Source organism: Bactrocera tryoni, chromosome 1 (assembly GCF_016617805.1).
Source record: "Bactrocera tryoni isolate S06 chromosome 1, CSIRO_BtryS06_freeze2, whole genome shotgun sequence".
Lineage (NCBI taxonomy): Eukaryota > Metazoa > Arthropoda > Insecta > Diptera > Tephritidae > Bactrocera > Bactrocera tryoni.
In genome coordinates, this window is record NC_052499.1 from 55,542,731 (window position 1) to 55,561,066 (window position 18,336).

At 36.1% G+C, this 18,336-nt stretch overlaps 1 protein-coding gene across 3 annotated transcripts in view; it reads left to right on the forward strand.

The window, feature by feature from the left end:
* Positions 1–18,336, forward strand: part of LOC120766878 (filamin-A) — a 113,496-nt gene that overhangs the window by 54,452 nt on the left and 40,708 nt on the right. For 2 of the 3 annotated variants that reach the window (XM_040092611.1, XM_040092608.1), the window contains 7 exons: positions 1,828–1,919; positions 1,989–3,281; positions 3,344–3,730; positions 3,946–4,512; positions 5,197–6,001; positions 6,072–6,527; positions 6,634–6,769. In XM_040092611.1, coding sequence (XP_039948545.1) covers positions 1,828–1,919; positions 1,989–3,281; positions 3,344–3,730; positions 3,946–4,512; positions 5,197–6,001; positions 6,072–6,527; positions 6,634–6,769 — 3,736 coding nt within the window. The remainder of the gene's footprint in view (positions 1–1,827; positions 1,920–1,988; positions 3,282–3,343; positions 3,731–3,945; positions 4,513–5,196; positions 6,002–6,071; positions 6,528–6,633; positions 6,770–18,336) is intronic. The other variant, XM_040092610.1, reaches the window with a different exon arrangement.

Genomic DNA, 18,336 nt, shown 5'->3' on the forward strand with positions numbered 1-18,336 from the left:
TTTTTTTTTGCTGTTTTCCCATAAAATTGTTTTTGGCTTACAAATTCAAAAATCTAATATGTATTTTTTTCTTCCTTGTATCTATTTTTTCTTCTGTGTGTTTCAAAATTCTTTATTGGATATTGTTTTTTCACAAAAACCTATGCAAAACATGAAAACAAAAATTTCACTGAAATGAAAAAACGTAAAACTCAGCATTCCTCCACCGCGGTAAGTCTGGAATGCTTGCATATTGTTAATTTTAACTGCTCAACGCGGCTAAATAAGCACAGTAATTTGTTTTGTTTGTATTGTTTGGAGAACAGCTTAACCGCCATTTACCAGTTATTTGGTTATCTTTTTCGTTTCTTGCTCTTACTGCTAGCTACAGGCGTATTTCAACGTCTTTCTACTTGCTTGTTTGCTAAGTGTCATTATGTACTTCTCTAAAAATTATATTATGTTAAATTTTTAACTTTTTTGTTTCGGCAAATTCGCCTTTCGTCGCACTGTTCGAACGGCAAAAAGCATAAGGCAAGCATTTGACGCTATATTTTATATTCAATTTTACTTTGAGAATTCAGTGTAGTAATTACATCCGTAGAATTTTTAGTTTAACGCACAACCAACGGTATTGAACAGCAAAAATGTCCGAAATTGCGCTTAATAAATAAAAACAGCCGCTAAGGAAATAAGTAATTGCATATAACAGAATTCTATGGCACTTAACAGAACTTTACGCCAACAGCAAGAGAAACTGTTAAAATTAAAATGTAATGTTGATTAGCAGTAAGCAGCGCTGCTTTCACTAACAACAGCAGTCATTTGTGTCTATGTTCTCTTTATGCAAATCTTTGCATAGCCGCAGGCGCTTATTGTTAAAATGAATACAGCGACCGCAGAGAATGTTAAGAATATTCATTACCATTTTCTGTGGCGACCGCTCAAATATGTTAACTAACTGCACTGCACAGAGAATGCTACGGAATTGTTTGCTGCAGCAAAAACTCAACATGAAGCTGCTCTGCTAAAATATGGTTTTAATAAAAATGCAAATCGACTGCAGGGTTTTGTTTATTAACACCCATTACAGCGATTTTATAATTAATAACGATTAAATAAATTACAAAACTAATTAATTTGTATATAACTATATTAATTATGAAAATAATAAATATTTAAATAAATATTTTTTTTAACGCACTTGTCATTATGAAAAGCTCTGCCTTTTGTCTAACAGCCAATGCAGTAAAAATTAACAGAGCACTTGGCTAATAACATATTGCAAATATTTAAGGGTAATCAATGAATAATTAATGAATAACAAACTAGTTTCTGACAAAAAAATGAATTAAATAAAAAAACACTATTCTTTTAAATAAAAATTTCAAAACTGAATTAAATTTTGATTTTCCCTTGTCTTTTTCTTTTACTTTTTTATAAAATAAGCTTAACAAAGAAAATATTTAACGATTCCTATCGAAAAATGATGTTAAGATATATTAAGAGATTTTTCCCAGTTTTAATAATCGGAAAAATATCCTTGAGGACACTCAAAAAGATAAATTAAATCTCTGATAGTCAATTAAGCGGTTAGAAAAGGACCCGAGTTTCTTTATTTCATTATTTTGAGGACGTCGAAATTCTATACTAACCAAACCCCTTAATCTGGTCTATATACATATTTACACCGATATTAGTTTCATTTAATTATTCATTGATTACACCAAAAGTATTGCACTTTTTGCAGTTATATTTACAGTAAAGCAATTTATTTATTGTAGTTATTTGAAACATTACTTTTTTAACTTGCTCAAACTAAAATGCATACGATCTATTTCTGAACAGAGTACGTGCTTATGGTCCTGGCATTGAACCGATCGGCCCTGTGGTGGGTGCACCAGCCAACTTTACGGTGGAGACTTTCTCCGCTGGCAAAGGTATAGTACACTTATGTAGAATATCCTACAATTTTTTAATCCTAATTTCCCTTTGCAAACATATCATAGGTTCCGTCGATGTCGATATCGTTTCGCCAAATGGTCAAATCGAAAAAGCCGATGTACGCTTCAACAACGATAAGAATTTGACCTACTCCATCTCATATATACCCAAAGCTGAGGGTGAACATAAAGTGTTTGTGAAGTTCTCTGGTCGTGACATACCGAAGAGTCCGTTCCCCGTTAAGGTGGAAGGTCATGCCGGTGATGCTTCGAAGGTTAAAGTTACTGGACCCGGCATACAGCCAGCTGGTGTTACCATTACTAAACCGACTTTCTTCGATATTGATGCTAAAGACGCTGGACGTGGCGTACCCGAGGTGATCATCATCGACCCGGCCAACCACAAGACATCCGTGGCGGCTAAGGTACGTCAATTGGAGAACGACGTGTGGCGTTGTGAATATGTCGCCTCCACGCAAGGTCTACATTCAGTTAACGTCTTCTATGCTGGCAGTCCCATACCGAATAGCCCCTTCCCGGTGAAGGTAGCGCCGCTTTCTGATGCGCGTAAGGTACGCGCTTCGGGTCGCGGTCTGCAGGCGAACGGTGTACGCGTTGGCGATGATGCCGACTTCAAAATTTATACCGAAGGAGCTGGCGAAGGTATACCGGAGGTACGCGTGATCGGACCCGGTGGTGCTAATCAAAATATTGCCTTAACTAAAATTGATGGTTCTACATACGAGTGTCACTACTTCCCCACTAAAGAGGGTCGCTATGTTGCTATGGTCACATTTGGTGGCCAAGAGGTGCCAAAATCGCCTTTTGAAATTAAGGTTGGACCTAAGAAGGAGTCTTCCATTGTCGCCTATGGTCCCGGTTTGAGTGGCGGTATTATCGGTTATCCCGCCGCTTTTGTTGTGGAAACTAATGGCGAAACTGGCGCACTCGGCTTTACTGTGGCGGGTCCATCACAAGCAGAGATCGAGTGTCATGATAATGGTGATGGCTCTGCATTGGTCAAATACCATCCAACTGCTGTTGGCGAATATGCAGTGCATATTTTGTGCGATAATGAAGACATACCCAAGTCACCGTTCATTGCACAGATCTTGCCGCGCACAGATTTCCACCCTGAACTGGTGAAGACATTTGGCCCCGGTTTGGAGAAGAACGGTGTAACAATTGGTAAACCACAAACATTTACGGTGGATACCTCCAAGGCTGGTTCAGCGCCCTTGGAAGTTGTGGTCGAGGATGTGTATGGAAAGCGGGTACCGGTAGATATCAAAAATAATCCAGACGGCACAAAGACTTGCACATATATACCAACTTCAGGTGTACCGCATACGGTTGAAGGTAAGTGAAATGTTTAAAGACCTTTATGAAATTTATTTCTCAAAAATGTTTCTTCACCGCAGTCAACTACGGCAGCGTGGCTACACCCAATGCCCCCTACCGCGTCTACGTTGGCGTCCCAATCGATGCCAATAAAGTACAGGCATTCGGTCCCTGGTTGCAGCCTGGCGTGCGCCCTAACGCACCCACACATTTCAATGTGGATGCACGTGATGCCGGCGATGCCGAGCTGAAGGTGAAGATCGTACACGAGGAGACTAAAGTGGAAGTGCCAAGCCGCATTATCGATAACGAAGACAACACCTACACAGTGGAGGTCATACCACCCACCAAGGGTGCCTACACCACCACCATGACTTATGGCGGTCAACCTGTCCCGCTCGGCCAGAAGGTGCTTGTGGAGCAAACTTTGGATGTTACCAAGATCAAAGTTGACGGTCTCGAACCAAGTAAGTATTCAATGCTTTTAACGCTTTATCTCGCTCTCTCATTTTTCACCTATGCATATCTGAGTTATATTGTCGAAACCAAAAACAAAAAAAAAAGAAAACAAAATAGCAATGGTTCAGTCAATTTAAGTGATAGTTTACAACAAGATACAAGAACAATACAAGGTCATCATCTAAGCCCAAAAACTTTCGTTACAAACTTATTCACGTACAAGCTGCACCATTGAATAGCCTCCAGCAGTTCCGCATCATTACGCGTGGCCTGCCGAAAGCGGATCTCGCCGTCACCATTACCAGTCCATCGGGCAGTCGCATACGCGCGCACGTCATACCCACCGCTGAGGGATTCCTCGTCAATTTCACACCCACCCAACTGGGTGAATACCTGCTGAGCATCTGTTTCGGTGGCACACCGATCGCGCCACGCCCATTCCGCCTGCAATGTCTCAGCGGCAGTGATTCGAATAAAGTGCGCGCTTTTGGACCCGGCCTTGAACGTGGTCTGGTAGCACAACCAGCTGAGTTCATAATAGACACACGTGGCGCCGGTCAAGGTGGACTTGGTGTGACCGTAGAGGGTCCCTGTGAGGCTGCGATTAATTGCCGCGACAATGGCGATGGCACATGCAATGTCGCCTATCTACCGACCGAAGCCGGCGACTATACTGTGAACATCACATTCAACGAACGTCACATCAGCGGTTCACCATTCCAGCCGGTCATCATGCCACTGCCGAATCTACAAAACACGCGCGTGAGTGGTATTGGCATACAACCACATGGTAGGATATTGAAATTTACGCAGGCATCGAATTATTTGCGTTCGATGTAGTTCTGATGCTTCGCCGTTACTGTTGTCAGCCAACCCGCAAGCGCATGCGTGACTCAAACAAGTACGATCAGCATAAAGGCCAACGCAATATTGAACTTTCTTTGATTAAAACAAAAACAGCAAACGCCTACAAAATTAACCAAACGCTTTTGTGTGCCACAACAACTGGTCTTCCAAGCCAAACCAGTCTTACTTAACCCAAGCATTTACTGTGTTCGTTCGTTCGTTCGTTATTTGCAAACTAATCACAAATCTAACAGTAATCATGAATAATATATTCGATAGCATGTGAGCCCCGCCTGCGTGAGTTCGTTAGCCACCCAGTCATGGGATCTCGAACGCATGGCGATGCTTTGCCTAAACACTTACGAAGCGTATTCGGCAACAGTTTTATATTTGGGTCGTACTGAGCCTTAGTTCGTTTACATACGAAGTAACGTGAAAGTTAACAGTTCGGCAAATCAAAAGGAAAGCCGAGTTCGTTAGTTTTCACGCAGCTTCGTGCGTAAACGCTGTTACCTTCACTTTTACACTAATCGCATTTAAATGTCCTCTTCTATCATTTGTTTTGTGCGTTATTCGGCTCGCTGGCTCTGTAACAATTAACTAACACAACTCCTCTCTCGCTCCACAGGCGTCATTATGAATGCACCCACGGATTTCATGGTTGACATGAGCAAAGTTGGCAGCGACATCGACTCAACGAAACTCTCCTGCGCCATCTTCGATCCCAAGGGTAATGTGCTGCCTAGCAAGATTGTTTCGGGTCCATCCGATGACATTTTCCGCGTCGCCTATACACCCTTCGAGGCTGGTCGTCACACCATTGAGCTGCTCTACGACAACATTCCCGTGCCTGGTTCGCCGTTTGTGGTGCATGTGAAGAGTGGTTGTGATCCGTCACGTTGCAAAGCTTACGGTCCGGGATTGGAGAAAGGTCTGACGAATCAACAAAACAAATTCACGGTAGAAACACGTGGTGCTGGCAATGGCGGTCTATCGCTGGCCATTGAGGGTCCATCCGAAGCGAAAATGACCTGCACCGACAATCGTGACGGCAGCTGCGATGTCGAGTATTTGGCGACAGATCCTGGCGAATACGATATCACTATACGTTTTGCTGACAAGCATATACCCGGCTCACCGTTCCGCGTATTGGTCGAAGAGACTGTAGACCCCAGCAAGGTGAAAGTATACGGACCCGGCATTGAGCATGGCGAAGTGCGCGAAAGTGTGCCAACCTACTTCAATGTAGACGTCAGCGAGGCCGGACCTGGACGCATAGCCGTCAAATTGACCAACTCTGAGGGCATACCTGTGGATAATCTGCGCGTTGAAGATAAGAGCAATGGCATATACGCGGTGCACTATGTGCCGCCCAAACAGGGTTCAGTGCTGACGTGCCAAGTGAAGTTCGCCGATGAAGAGGTGCCATGCAGGTTAGACATAGTATTATAATGCGAAAGTGTTTTGCGGATTTCACTGAATATTCAATCTTGCATTTCACAGTCCCTTCGTAATGACCGTCTTCCCCAAATCGGAGGCCACTAAAGTAAAAGTTAAGGGCGTCAATGAGAAGAAGAAAACACCTGCTTCACTACCAGCCGAATTCGAGATCGACACCAAAACGGCCGGTCAAGATGACATTAATGTCGCGATCAAGAACCCGAAAGGTAAACAATTAGCACCACGCATGGAAGAAGTCGGCAGCGGTACATATGTTGTGTCATTCGTGCCCGACGAATGTGGCACCTATCACGTGAGCATCAAATATGGCGATAAAGATATTGAAGGATCGCCATTCAAACTCGAAGCATTCCCCACGGGTGAGGCGAAGAAGTGCAAGCTGGTCGAAGAGGCGCCGAAAATACAAGCGTCGGGCAGCAAGAGTCACCTAACGGTGGATGCGCGCGACGCGGGCGATGGCGCGGTCACATGCAAGATCACCGATCACAAATCCGGACGGTACGTAGTGGGTTGAGGCGATGTAAAATGGGAATGGGGGTAACTGGCATTGGGGTGCAATTGATTATTAGTATTATTTAACTAATTACTACATTTTCATTCACAGTGAAATCGTTGACATCGATGTCTTGGAGAAGGATGGCTTCTTCGACATTTTCTACGCGCTCAAGGATCCCGGTGATTATGATATCAATGTGAAATTCGGCGGCAAGGACATACCCAATGGTAGCTTCGCCATAAAGGTAGTTTAAAACAATTTTAATGCAAAGTTTTCAAATGTGAGGTTATGCTAAGCCAAAGAAAAGTGTTCAAATGGCAAACACAGTGTGAAATACTAGTCAAAGCGTATGCGCAGAAAATCTTAAATTAGCAATTATTTTCGAATTAAGCAAAAAACCAAAGTTAACAACAATTAAATAAAAAAAATAAATTTTTATTTTTAAATGTGTCATTGTCTTGTCATAAGTGCAAAGTGTCAGCTGTTAAGTGTTAAACGTAAGAACCAATTACCGTTACCGCACAAATACACGCAAACAATTTAAGTAAATGTCTTAAGCAGTTTATTTACTAAGTTAAGCGCCCATCAAGTGATAAAATTTGCTTAAAAACTTTTCAAGAAAATCTATGCAACAAGCAATACTTTTTTACACTGAAAAAAACATTGTAGAACTTTGTAAAACTCATGAATATGACATAAATAAATAAAATAAACAAATTTGGTACTCAATAGCACCACAAAAACAACAAAAAACGATACTCGTTAATTCGTTTCAATGAGCATGTGCAGTAGCGTGAAATAAATTTCGAGTGATGCGCGCTTTTTTCACACCAAATTTATGATTTGTTTACACGTTTTTACGCTTTGTTGCTTCAAATTTATTTGCTGCTTGTTAATTTATTTTTGTTTTCATAAATTAATTTATTTATTAATGCCTTTTAGTATTAAGCATAAGCTTTTAAGTTGTTTGTGTGTGTTTGTATTATAACATTTTGTTGCTGCGATTGGTTCGTGCGTTTGCGCAAACATACCGACAGACAGACAGACATACAACAACACAAGCAACGACACGTTGTAATTTTTTTGTTTAATATTTATGTTTATTTATTTTATTTTTTCATACCACACTTTGTGAAATTGTTTTTAATTTTACGCAAAATTAATTAAGAATTAATTAATATTTATTTATTTTTAACACAAAATTACTTTGTAATTAATTAACTTAAAAATTTGTAATTAAGCACAAATTAATTAATTTTTATATTTAACGCAAAATTAATTACGACTTAATTAATTTTAAAAATTTTAATTAAACACAAAATTAATTAAGAATACATTAATATTTTTTTTTTAATTTAACACAAAATTAATTAGAAATTAATTAATTTAAAATTTTTTAATTAAGCACAAATCAATTAGTATATTTATTTAACGCAAAATTAATTAAATGTAATTAATTAATTTAAAAAATTTTAATTACACACGAAATTAATTAATAATATGTACATTATTATTATTATTTTAATTTAATACAAAATTAATTAGAAATTAATTAATTAAAAAAATAATTAACGCAAAATTAATCAAACAGTAATTAGTATTTTTTTTTATTTAACACAAAGTTAAATAGATATTAAAATTAAAAATGTTTAATTAAGCACAAAATTAATTAAGAAATATTTAATTAAAAATTGTTTATTTTAACACAAAAGTAATTAAGGCCTAATTAAATAATTGCTAATTTAATGAGTACACTCTAGTGTTAACCGTTATGTGTAATTTGCCAAATTAAATGAACGCTTTCTAGCCGCCGCCTTTATCGTGTGCAACGCAACGCAACGCCTTATTTTTAAGCGCAATCGCAATTTTTAACGGCACATATGTAAGTGTAAAATGCAATTATATACACACATACATATATGTATATATACTTATTTTATACATATGTAGATGCATATACATACATATGTATGTATGTATGTTTATACGTAAGTGCACTGCAAGGAATTTAACTGCGTCATCGTATTTTAGAATGCCTTAATTTTAGCGCTTTTAAGTGACTGTCTCGCCGTTGAATACGTCTAGCTATAAACTAAATATAATATTTGCCTTAATTCACAAAATAATGCATTTTAGCGCAAAGTAAATAAGCAAAATATGAATAATAACATGAACAATATAAATATGTTTGCAGTATACAACGATGACTATGTATAAAGGAGATCCATTCATATACATACGTACTGAGTTTTCGGCATTATATTTACTGTATGTGTGTATAGGTAGCTGCGTGAAACCGAATATTTAAAAACAACTAAAAAGTTTATAGGCCAATAAATATTACCTTACACTCCATTTTATAGTGAAAATATTTAAAATATTCAGAACAAATGTAAATCTATTCGTCTAGGAATTTGGTTTACAGTTTTTTCGTACACACATACATATATAGTAGTTTTAATGTTCAAACGCATTTTGGCACGCTCTAATGATATCATTAGTGGCAGTACATCATCCAACGGTATACCACTCAATTTATACTATGAAAGACTTTAATTATATTTTCTTTGTGGAAAACAGAATTCAGTATTTGACAGCAAACAATATTGATATTTAGTTTCAGTTTCTTTTTTAAGACCTTTTTTGTTCTTATTAGAGAGTTCAAGCAAGTCTGAGTTAAAAACCACATTTGTATACGCTGAAGAGGGTATATTAAGTTTGCCACGAAGAAACAAATATATTAATCGTGTATTTTTTCCACTAAATCAAGTCGTGTGTTCTGAATAGCACGTTTAAAATTTACTTCTAAAACTTGAAGAGCTTCTAGTTTATAGCTAAAAACCAATAACTTCAAATAACTTGGCAAGAAGTAATCTAATGGTGTTAAATCGCAGATCTTGGAGGCCATTCAATGTCACAGTTTCTTGAAATAATAGAATCTTCAAAATTTTATCACAATAATTCCAATTTTGCGCGTGCTGTGTGGAAAGTAGCCCCCTCCTGTTAGAACCAGATGTTGTGAAGATCAACCTTTTCCAATTGCGGCCATATAAAGTTGGATATCATCGATCTGTACCGCTCTCCATTGATAGTAACGGTGTCACCAGCTTCATTTCGAAAGCAGTATGGACTGATGATTCCACAGGACCAAAAAGCACATCAAAGTGTCAATTTAGGTGATTGTAATGATTGTTCATGAATAACTTGTGGTTTTTCCTCGCACCAAAACAGACAGTTTTGTTTATTTAACGCACCACTCAGATGAAAGTAAGCCTGATCGAAGACGATGATTTTCTTAATTAAATAGTTTTCGTTTTAAAAGCAAAAATCAAGAAATTCACGACATGCACGGTTTTTCAAATGGTTCTTTGAGTGAGAACAATTTTATACGCATGCAAGCCCAAATCCTTTCTCAAAATCCGCCAGGTTGTGGTTTGAGACAGTCGCAATTCTTGAGAAAGTCTAGGAATCGACAATTTGCGGTCTTCAGCAACACTTGCCTGAACAGCAGCAATATTTTCATTACTTCGAGCAGTTCTTTATCTTATTGTCACTTAAACATTATTCAACAAAAGCGTGCGCTCGAAGTTTTCAACAATTCGACGCATAGCGAGCACGGGTGGACGATTATTACGACCATCAAATGGCAATGATAGCAATTGAAGAATGATTATTTTGATAATAAAATTGAAATATCTTTTCTTGCGTACATCTGTCCATTATTAAATTGTAAACATTACTGAATATAAAACATCTCACATGGTAAAAGTGATAATCGAGATTTCATAATACGTCATTTACATATTTTTCAAATACCGTATTTTTGTAAAGTTTTATTCCGCTATCATCATTGGCTCCTAATGTTTATACTCGTATTATACAGAGAAGGCATCAGATGGAATTCAAAATAGCTTTATATTGGAAGAGGGCGTGGTTGTGAACCGATTTCACCCATATTTCGGACATGTCATCAGGGTGTTAAGAAAATATTATATACCGAATTTCATTGAAATCGGTCTAGTAGTTCCTGAGATATGGTTCTTGGTCCATAAGTGGGCGGCGCCACCCCCATTTTCAATTTTTAAAAAAAGCCTGGATGCAGCTTCCTTCTGCCACTTCTTCCGTAAAATTTAGTGTTTCTGACGTTTTTTATGAGTCGGTTAACGCACTTTTAGTGATTTTCAACATAACCTTTGTATGGGAGGTGGGCGTGGTTATTATCCGATTTCTTCCATTTTTGAACTGTATATGGAAATGCCTTAAAAAAACGGCTCTGTAGAGTTTGGTGGACATAGCTATAGTAGTTTCCGAGATATGTACAAAAAACTTAGTAGGGGGCGGGGCCACGCCCACTTTTCCAAAACAATTGCGTCCAAATATGCCCCTCCCTAATGCGATCCTTTGTGCCAAATTTCACGTTAATATCTTTATTAATGGCTTAGTTATGACACTTTATAGGTTTTCGGTTTCCGCCATTTTGTGGGCGTGGCAGTGGGCCGATTTTGCCCATCTTCGAACTTAACCTTCTTATGGAGCCAAGGAATACGTGTACCAAGTTTCATCATGATATCTCAATTTTTACTCAAGTTACAGCTTGCACGGGCGGACGGACAGACGGACGGACAGACAGACATCCGGATTTCGACTCTACTCGTCGCCCTGATCACTTTGGTATATATAACCCTATATCTGACTCTTTTTAGTTTTAGGACTTTTACAAACAACCGTTATGTGAACAAAACTATAATACTCTCGTTAATATTATTACGAGAGTCACTAAAATATTACAGATCATGACATATTAAAAATGGCCGAAACGACAGTTAGAAATCATATCATCCCTTTTGGAAAACTCGGTAAAAATGATTAGCATGAAGAAATGATTCTATTTAGTCATGTCCGTTTCTGTATGCATTCGGACTCCTCCCTGAGTTTTTGTGATATCGAGATATCTAGTCTTTGTATGAAAAATACTTTTATTTGCCAAGAGAGTTTCAAGAAAGTTTCGTCGAGATTATTATCCAATAATCTTCAAAGAAATTGTTCAGATCGGACCATTACAGCATATAGCAGCCATATAAACTGAACGGTTAGAATCAAGTTTTTGTACAAATGTAATCCTTTGTAACTATGAATGATATTATAGCTTCGGTAAATATTTCAAAAAATTATTTAAAAAAAAATTTTTAACTCGAATTTCGAAACCAAAACAATTTTCTTTTATAAGCCCTTAGACACACAATTTTAAATTTTTCTTGAAACTTTTGGCTTTGATTAGAAGATTAAACGAAAAAAGTGTTTCGTATATTCATAAACCATATTTCCTAAAAGCTTTAGACCTTATAGAATACAATCAATTAAAATTTGTAAATAGTATCAAAATTACTCGCTCTGCCATAATTCTTCTTTTCTTGGTGAACTATGGTGCCTTGGAATTCATCGGAAGGTAGAAAACCATAACTATTTTGAGTATTTTCTTTGACATCAAATTAAAAAAATTCCTTTTGATGATGGTTCATAAAGATTATCTAACACCAAGGCGAATTCTTAGAATAATGAGTTAAGAAAAAACCGATAATAAATAAATTAGAGAAATCACTTAGAATTCTCTAGTTTCTGAATCTATAAAAAAGAGAAAGCAAAAATAGCAAAAATAAAAGTTTTTTGAAAACACACAGAACTCACAATAACAATCGCAGATTCCAGCAATAGGATAAGATAAATAAATGAGGATTGTACCAGGAATAGTCTTAACATGGTCTTCCAAACGTCGAAAAGTAGCGAAATATTTGAAAGAATAATAAAATAAACTTAATAATCCTTCATAAAATATTAGGTAATATTGTATATACTATTTCTATAAGTACTTACCTATTTTGAACCTAAACAACAACTGCAAACAGTAACCACTTCGGCAAGTGATTACTTTAACCTCGCCGGTTGGTACGTTTATGATATTTTCGTTTCAATATTAAGACACCACATTTACTTCCAGACGAATAACCATGTCTTGTTATAGAACAAAATGTGCTTTTCAATTAATTTACCGTCTGTGTAAACCATAAATTTAAGAAAATTGCCCAAAGTACCCTGCACAAAAATGGATAATTAATTATTGGCATGCTCATTACTGGGCAATGCGCCCAAATGTGCCGCCATCACGCGCCAAGTCAGCAGTCGCGCAGAACTTAACAAATAACCAAGAAATAACACCGAAGTCAGCGATCATATGTTCGAGATCACTCTGCTGTTTTTTGATACAAAAGTTAGACGCAAATTTCTGTTTAATTTATTATTTTAAAAACAGCACATAGTCACTGTCTAATTGCTAATTATTCAAGATTAGCAACGTGTGAGCGGACCTTTGTCACAGATATACTTTCTTGATAATAATATCTGGCATATGTGCATATTCTTTAGGTGAAAAGGGATATATTTTGTCTGTATGTATTGCGGTGTGTGTTGACCGCGCATTTGACGTGCAAAATGATTGGCAAACGTCAAGTGAGATTTGCTACTTCGAGCGTTAAGAAGTCTGGCAAATGAAGCAGACTGTCACACCAAAATGCACCTAAAACACAATAATGTACAAAGATATTAAAGGGTGATTTGTTATGCGCTGACTGTCTTATATTTATGCATATGCATTTATGAAATATATGTTGTTTCCGATATTTATTTATTAACAATTTATATCACATAAAACTCAATTGCTAAAGGTAAGGCCACCTGTTCTAAAATTTTACTCAAAATAATAATGTACGCATTTTTTGTATTCAAGAAGTGAACAATTTTATTTTTTTTAATATTTAATATATTTTTTACGGTTCACTGAATTACATGTGCCACCATGTCGTATGAGTAATATGAAGTACTTTCCTTTTCCTTTTAAACAACAGATTTACACACAGTTATTTATTCAAATTTTTAAATTAAATAAATTCGGAATATAAAATTCAAATAGAAAATGCAGAAAATCTTAAACAAAAATATTGTCTTTAAATAAATTTTATAATGTATTTTGTCATATTTGTTGCTTTATGTGCTATGCATACATACAATACACGTTTGACATGGCGTATGAGTAACATTCATTTAATAGTTACTGAGTAGAGTGCTGGTTAGTTGATCAATTTTCGAAAGAGGGAAACAGTCATATATACAGCCGTTGACATCTAATTAGAAACGCCACTTATTTTGCAGTAAAACATGTTATTTTCCCAAATCACAAATTTTTACTGTTTTTTCACACTTTTTATTGAAACTTATGTTAAACATAAATTCTTTTAGTAAACATTTAATTTAAAATTCGTTTTTGTTCTAATGATTTTAACAACTAATTAGAAACGGAAATATTTTATCAGCAAACAAATTATGATATTACAAAAATTTGCTTACTTTCAGTTAGTACTTTTTTACTTAATCCTTATACCTGAATATTGCTTCACATCGATTACGAATTGGCGTTATAAGTCTCTGACAGCGCAGTGTTGATATTATTTGCCATGCCATCATTATTTTATTAAATACTAACAACCATATTTGGGATATTTTTGGTACTTACGGCTTTTTTAGCATTACCCCAGAAATGTTCTATAGTGTTCAAGTCTGGGCTGGAGGATGGCCACTCCAAAACATTTATTGAATTTTCATCAAAAGACTTTTGTGTCAACTTTGCCGTATGCTTTAGATAATTTTTTGTTAAAATTTCCACATAACTAGAAGACTTTCCTCAGCCCATGGCCACATGACATTTTTTAGGATGTCGACGTATTGCTCCTTGTTTAAAATTCCATCAATCTTATGTAGTGGATCAACACCATTCCAAGTAAAAGATCCGCACACCATCATTGATCCTTGATACCATGCTTCACCAGGCGTGAAATATGACGAGGATCAAATTCTTAATTGATTGGACGGCGAACATACCTACGACCATCAGGACCTTTGCGAATAATTTCTGGTATATCGCTCCAAACGGGATACTTCCATTGATTTTTTGTCCAATAAGAGTTGGTAAAGTCTACGCATCGTTTCTTTTCAATTTTAGGCAGAAGTGGTTTCCTGCGTGCTGTCTTGCTTTGTTTACTGGGATATTTGGACATTATAGTCGTCATGAATTTCACGTAGAATGTTAGTGGAACTCTGTTTTGGGTTTCTTCGTGCGATGGTGTAATTCTGCCGTCTATTTCTGATGAAGTTTTTCGGGTTTTTTCTTTGTGTGCAACGTTGGATATACTTTTAAACAATTTTTTCAGCATTTGACATGATTCATAATTTATTTACACATCTACGAAGGTCGAAAATGTAGCTGCTTAGGGCAATGCAAGACTTTAAGGTATATAAAAAAGGATATGTCAAAGCATTAGCCATTAGCCACCCACAAAAAGGGAGCGTTTCTAATTAGCTAACAACAGCTGTATTAGGTAGTAACAACCAGAGGAATAATTTTTTTATTCAAGAAGAATTAACTTTACTTATTTTGAAATCTGAGTACAGAATTTTCGGTTATATAAACACAAACTTACACTTCGCGAAAAAACTCGGATCACGGTAACAACACTATATCAAAAAAAGGTGATCTAGCTCATATGTATCATTTAATATTTTTTTTTTAATTTTTATCAAATTAAGAAAAATTTTCGAATTCTATTTCGAATATTTTTGGTGACATGATTTGGCATACCCTGTATATGTAATTGCCTATATACAGTATGATACATATATATATGTATAAATATATTTACGGTACTTCGTAATGGTAGTTTCTTCTCGACATTATAATTAATTTCGTAATCTAGTATCCCACCTCAGAGAAATATTATGAAATTAAATATGATAAATTATTGTTCTGACACGATTTAAATGTGTGAAAATAATATCTAAAGTACAATATAATTAATGGCAACGAAAACGCGAACGCAGCTGGCAGACGGATAATTTATGAAAAAAATAAACACTTCTACAATTTATTTTATATTTTCTTTATATCCAATAATGTTTGTTTAATTAGAAGTCTTTATTTTGCTTGTCAAATATAAAAATAACACATATCAAAAGTAGCAAAATTATAGAAGAAACAAATTTTATAAAAAACAAGTAAGGAAGGGCTAAGTTCGGGTGTCACCGAACATTTTATACTCTCGCATGATAAAGTGATAATCGAGATTTCATTATCAGTCATTTACATATTTTTCAAATACCGTATTTGTGTAAAGTTCTATTCCGCTATCATCATTGGCTCCTAATGTATATATTATAAAGAGGAGGCATCAGATGGAATTCAAAATAGCGTTATGTTGGAAGAAGGTGTGGTTGAGAACCGATTTCACCCATATTTCGTACATGTTATCAGGGTGTTAAGAAAATATTATATACCAAATTTCATTGAAATCGGTAAAGTAGTCCCTGAGATATGGTTTTTGGTCCATAAGTGAGCGACGCCGCTCCCATTTTCAATTTTTAAAAAAGCCTGGGTGCAGCTTCCTTCTGCCATTTCTTCCGTAAAATTTAGTGTTTCTGACGTGTTTTGTTAGTCGGTTAACGTACTTTTAGTGATTTTCAACATAACCTTTGTATGGGGGGTGGGCGTGGTTATTATCCGATTTCCTCCATTTTTGAACTGTATATGGAAATGCCTGAAGGAAACGACTCTGTAGAATTTGGTTGACATAGCTATAGTAGTTTTCGAGATATGTACAAAAAACTTAGTAGCGGTCGGGGCCATGCGCACTTTTCCAAAAAAATTACGTCCAAATATGCCCCTCCCAAATGCGATCCTTTGTGCCAAATTTCACTTTAATATCTTTATTTATGGCTTGCTTATGACACTTTATAGGTTTTCGGTTTTCGCCATTTTGTGGACGTGGCAGTTTGCCGATTTTGCTCATCTTCGAACTTAACCTTCTTATGGAGCCAAGAAATACGTGTACCAACTTTCATCATGATATCTCAATTTTTACTCAAGTTACAGCTTGCACGGACGGACGGACGGACAGACGGACAGACAGACATCCGGATTTCAACTCTACTCGTCACCCTGATCACTTTGGTATATATAACCCTATATCTGACTCTTTTAATTTTAGGACTTACAAACAACCGTTATGTGAACAAAACTATAATACTCTCCTTAGCAACTTTGTTGCGAGAGTATAAAAAACAAAAAAAAAAAGTGTAATAAAATTGTTACTGTAAATTATTTATTTCGTTTGAGTTTATCCAAGTAAAGAGCTATAATACTTCTATTTGAAAATATTTTAGTATTACTCTTTAAGCATCTGAAGCTGTTTTCGATTCGTCTCTTTGCTGATTGCTATGTCAAAATATTTATTTAACACAACAAAAAAAAATTCAACTAAATTCAATTTAAGATAGGTTAGGTAAGGTCAATCTGGTAGGCCAATTTGCCACTGATAGACCAATTTTGGTCCTTTGCGATACCTGATGGAGTTCAGTTGTAACATGCCATGAGAACCCCAGATGCTTACAGCGCGGTCTTGCCAATGCGGGACAAGTGCACAAAAGATGCGCCATTGTTTCCCTAGTGCTCTGCTCTAGACATTTGCTGCAGTCTTCTCGATCTGTCAGCCCCATCATGCGAACGTGTGTCATCACTAGACAGTGACCAATTAGTATTCCCATCATCAATGATGGCTGCTTAACTGTCTGCAAGATATTATTTGGATATACTATTAAAGTGATAAAATATCTGAGTGTTCTTTCCCGCTTTGATTATGCCAGTTTATTATATGTATTTATATCAGTACTTGTTCGATTCGTCACTCTCCAAATTATAGCGAACAAATTAAAATGAATGAAGTAAACAAATAAGTGCATGGAATGGTGCTCTTCCAGTTAGCTATGTCTTGCATGCATTGAGATTTAGAAAATATCGTCTTTCAAAAACTTTGAGTTATGCCACCTTAGCCTCTAATATACCATATAAAACAAAAATATTGAGCGATTGCGCTCACTATTGGTCGAATACTCTGCTGGGTTGCAAATTATAAACTCATTTCTTTGTGGTATATACAAAATGTGTCGAAATTCGAAATAGCGAACTTAAAAGTGTTGACAGCGGCAGCAAGAAAAATTTAAGATTACAAAAATTATAATTTCGTAATGAAATTAAAAACGTATATACATAGCAAGTGCTTTTATATATGTTAGAATTATATACAGGCGCACATAAGCAATTCATATTTAAGTAGACACACTTATACAAACACACACTGAATAATTTGTGGCAAAGCATGTGGACACAACCAAATCAAAAAAGTCGAGTATATGCAACAGCTGCAATGTGCCACCTCCCACAGCATTTACACACACCATTTAGATATACATATAACAAAATATACATAAGAATTTTTCGAAATTCGCTCAAAAACAAATTCGAAATTCTTGAAAGAGAACAAAGTCAACGGAAAATATTTGCAATGGCTTAACTTTAATTACAATAATTGCTATGTGTAAGCATTTTGTACATATATAAATTCAGGTATGCATATTAAATTCTTAGAGTATCACAGATATATAATACGTATTAGTATTTTGTTTTATTTGGATCGTGCGTTGATTGCTTGTGTGCCGATTAAAGCGCCGCTAGACCGTGCTGCGGCATGCCATATGGTTGTTGTTTCTATTTTTTTTTTTCGAAAAAAAATAGCTTACAATTAACACTGCATATTTGCCCATAACGGTATACCTATGCACATATAGGAGTGCCCGGGTCCATGCAGGTAAGAAAATTTTTAACTAATGCAACAAAAGCAAATGCTTATAATTTCCCCACATTTTTCAAAATTT